Consider the following 3,669-nt stretch of genomic DNA (forward strand, 5'->3'; position numbering starts at 1 on the left):
TTGGGTTTTTTTAAACTCCTAAAAGGAAAGTCCTTTTCAGGGGAACTTGCTTGTTGATGACAGCTCTGGTCCTGTTGGAATCAATGGGACCAATTAAGCTTAAAACATGTAACACTGCTGAAGTGCTTTTGGAACGGGGACCAAAAATTGAAGGAAAAAGCAAGCTTTCATCCTTCACAATGTGCCTTTAATCACTCTGGTTCTGATGAGTTCCTTAAATGCAAGAAATTAATCGGAACACCCTATTAGTTGTGGGTAAACCACAACATCAGTAGATAAACATCAGCATGTTTATGTAGCCATTTAATAAAATGGAAATGTTCAGTTGCGGTTTTTGGTTCACAATTCAATGTGTTAAACGTATATTTCTCCTTATGACTTCTGCTATACATTGACCACAGGCCAATAAACATAGTAATTAGTCTTTAAAAAAATAGCAGCAGTAGCTAAAAAATAAGTATTTCTTTTGTGTAATTATCATTTAAAATATCTAAGATTAACTACTGTATAGTTTCAGTAGCTGAGTTCATATGAATACAGAATTTCATACCCCCAAGAGGAAAAACATTTCCATATATTTTAGTTTTAAGTGCTCCTGGAAATTTCCTTACCAACATTTTGTAATAATTTGTCTATTTGAAATGCTTGATCTCTTAAGAGTGTGTAACACAAGTGGCTCTGATGTTTAGAAAGCAATTTTTAATGAAGGTAACAAAAGGGCACACTGGTAGGATGATAAACTTTACAAAATACTTAATGACTTTCGTGAACTTGGCAAGTTTGTCTTTTTGTTAGGGAGGGATTTGGAAACGTGAGTTAGGTACTTTGGTGTTACAGTTTTTATGCATTATGAGCCAAAGCTGGTTTACTTTTAATTGGTGTCTTTTTAAGCAGTTTTTTTAGTTCTTGCCTTATGTTTTAAGGCTAAAACACAAATAATTTCATTAGATCAAAGAGCACATTATTAAATAGTCCTGAACACATACATAGCTAGGTGTCTTTGACAATTGCTGTGGAATGCAATTTTCATAAATATGATACAAAGAATATGTGTGAATTCAGCCCAAAGGTTTAGCTATGCAAAAGCTTCCAGCATAGCATTAGTTTTTCCATTTCAGGTACTTCATCCAGGGAAATCTTTACTTTCTTGAGAGGGAAGCGTAAGCGGGCATCTTCTGCACACTGCAGACATAGCCTTTACAGCTGGGTCAGAGTTTTGTGATTATAACAGAACAGATTTGGGAAGGGGTTTCTGTGTCTTATTTCCTTCTGTTTCCCTAAGCAAGAGGTTTCTTCTATCTTTCTGTTGTTTTGTTTAACCAGATATTTGAATATGGTTTTATAAAACAGCTGGATTCTTTATTCAACCACCTTACTAATGTTAGTTTTATGAATGCTCTGTAAGATACATCATGTAATCATTCTGCAAAACCTTTTGCATGTTCCCTTTCCTGATGAGCAAGATTGCATCTGTCTTTCTACGAAGTACATCAGAATGTATGGATTCACTGAATGTAGTGAAGATGCATCACTAATGTGGTCACCAACCATTAAAGTGATAGTTATTCTGGATGTGTTAATATCAACAATATTTGGAATATTTCTTTTTTGCCATATTTATCATGACAAGAGGTGCAAATTGGCAGGTGTGTGTTGGGTGGATGCTTACAAGAAAATTCTACGTTTGCTGCCATGCAAAAGTTGTGATAACTATTGATGTCATATGCTGTGTCAATCTGTGCTGCTCATGATTTTCTGAACATACATATGGGTGGCTGGAAGGGTAGAATTTTAGACCAGATCTGAATGTAAATGCATATAGCACCATGGTAGCATCCGTATCTGTCAGGTGGATGGCTGGATTAGAAAAACCACAAAACAGTTTTGCAGTGTTTCAGTTCACTGGATAGGTGTTCATTAGAAGTGTGAAGCACTACAGTTCTGATGGTTCTTTCTGCTGCTGGTGATGCATCTCTTAAAATAGGCAGTAAAAATGCTTGTTCGTGATTCAGTCTGTAGATTTCAGACAAGCAGATTTACTCTTGGAATACAGCAGCAGTGGAGAGAGGCTAATGTGTCGCGAAGAGAAGATTTAATCAATTCACACTTTCTTCCATTTTACTAGCTTAGCAGCATGTAATGAATAGCTGGCATAATGCATTGCAGAGCACACTGCATTTCAGGGATACTCAAAGTATCTGTCAATGTGTCAGATTGTAAAGTGTTTTGAGAATTAACCCACTAGAAATGATGGTGATTTTGCAGGAAGCGGTATGATAAGGCGGAGTCGGAGTATGTGGCAGCCAAGCTGGACCTCCAACACAAGACGGAGATTAAGGAGCACCTCACAGAGCACCTGTGCACAATTATACAGCAGAATGAACTTCGCAAGGCCAGGAAGCTGGAGGAGTTAATGCAGCAGCTGGAAGTGGAGGCAGATGAGGAAAATCTGGAACTTGAGATAGAGGTGGAGCGGATGCTGCAGCAGCAGGAGGCAGAAGCAGGGAGGCAAGCCAGCCAGTCACACAGTGATGCTGGGACAACTAAGGAAAACCCCACTCCCAGTGTTACAGTGCAGGAGAATGAACACGCTAATCATTCTGTTGCTTCTACTGCTATTTCTGGACAGTTGCTTCAGTCTCAAAACTCTGGTACCAAATCCTTTTCCAATATGGACAGTGAAACTCAAGCAGTAAATGTGACTCCAGGAAACTCCCCAGCTAGTTCTGCTACATGACTTACTATGTTCAGATAAGGCAGCCAGTTATGGTTGATACACTCTCTGCAGGCTTGTGTGCTGTATGTTATCGGGGCTTCTGCAGTGCCAGTAATACGCACTTAATTTCTCTTTTACTTTAATATGGTTCTCAAATTTTAAAGGTGCCTTTTTTTTTTTTTTTTTTTTTCTCTCTTCACAAGACTCCCTTTTCGGGTTTACCATCTGTCATCATCATGCTGGTTTAAGTTCATGTTCTAATGCCCAGCTTTTCGTGGGGCTTTGTATCTTCCTGAAACAGGATACTTGGAAGCAAACAGTAGGGTTCTTCCAAAGGCTTTCAGCATATTGCTATTACACATACCTGTTGCAAGCTGTGTGGAGGAGGTACATATCTACAGGAGAGAACATCACAACTTAGACTGCTCCTGAACACATTCTGGCCCCTGACAACTGCGTTAGGATATTCGTCTTCTTTTGTATCTGTAAGGAATTAGTTTTCAATGTTTTTTAATCCTGTGAAACCCAAGTGCTTGCTTTAGTTGTCTTCATAGCTGATGCTCTCTCCTGATTTAAAGGAAATTCGCATATTAAGGCAAATTGCAAAGTTAGTTCTAATGTTTCCTATTTATCACTTTGCCTATTTCTTCCAGATGACACTAGATCAGACAAAGCTATGTATTGCTAGCATTATTTGTGAAATCACAGCAGCTATGATTTAACAAAAATTATGGGTTGCAGTTTAAGACATTGTAGAATGTATGATGTAGAAGTAGAAACACACAAAAGAAAGTATATTACAATTAAAGCTGTGCTATTACAAACATTTTTCCTCTGTCATAGTTGCCTCAAAGTTCCAGTAATTAGCCAGGGATCTTGAAATGAATAATTCCCACAGGATATTGGAATTGAGCCCATTTTTGTGTAACATTCAGTGCGTTTTCTCGCCTGAA

At 38.1% G+C, this 3,669-nt stretch overlaps 1 protein-coding gene across 1 annotated transcript in view; it reads left to right on the top strand.

The window, feature by feature from the left end:
* GORAB (golgin, RAB6-interacting) overlaps positions 1-2,737 on the top strand; it is a gene marked incomplete at its 5' end in the record, with an annotated part of 7,860 nt that extends 5,123 nt beyond the window's left edge. The window contains one exon of the mRNA XM_010019140.1: positions 2,266-2,737. Within this exon, the coding sequence (XP_010017442.1) occupies positions 2,266-2,737 (472 nt within the window). The remainder of the gene's footprint in view (positions 1-2,265) is intronic.
* Between the last annotated feature and the right edge of the window lie 932 nt (positions 2,738-3,669).

Source organism: Nestor notabilis, unplaced genomic scaffold (genome assembly GCF_000696875.1).
Source record: "Nestor notabilis isolate BGI_N333 unplaced genomic scaffold, ASM69687v1 scaffold20577, whole genome shotgun sequence".
Lineage (NCBI taxonomy): Eukaryota > Metazoa > Chordata > Aves > Psittaciformes > Psittacidae > Nestor > Nestor notabilis.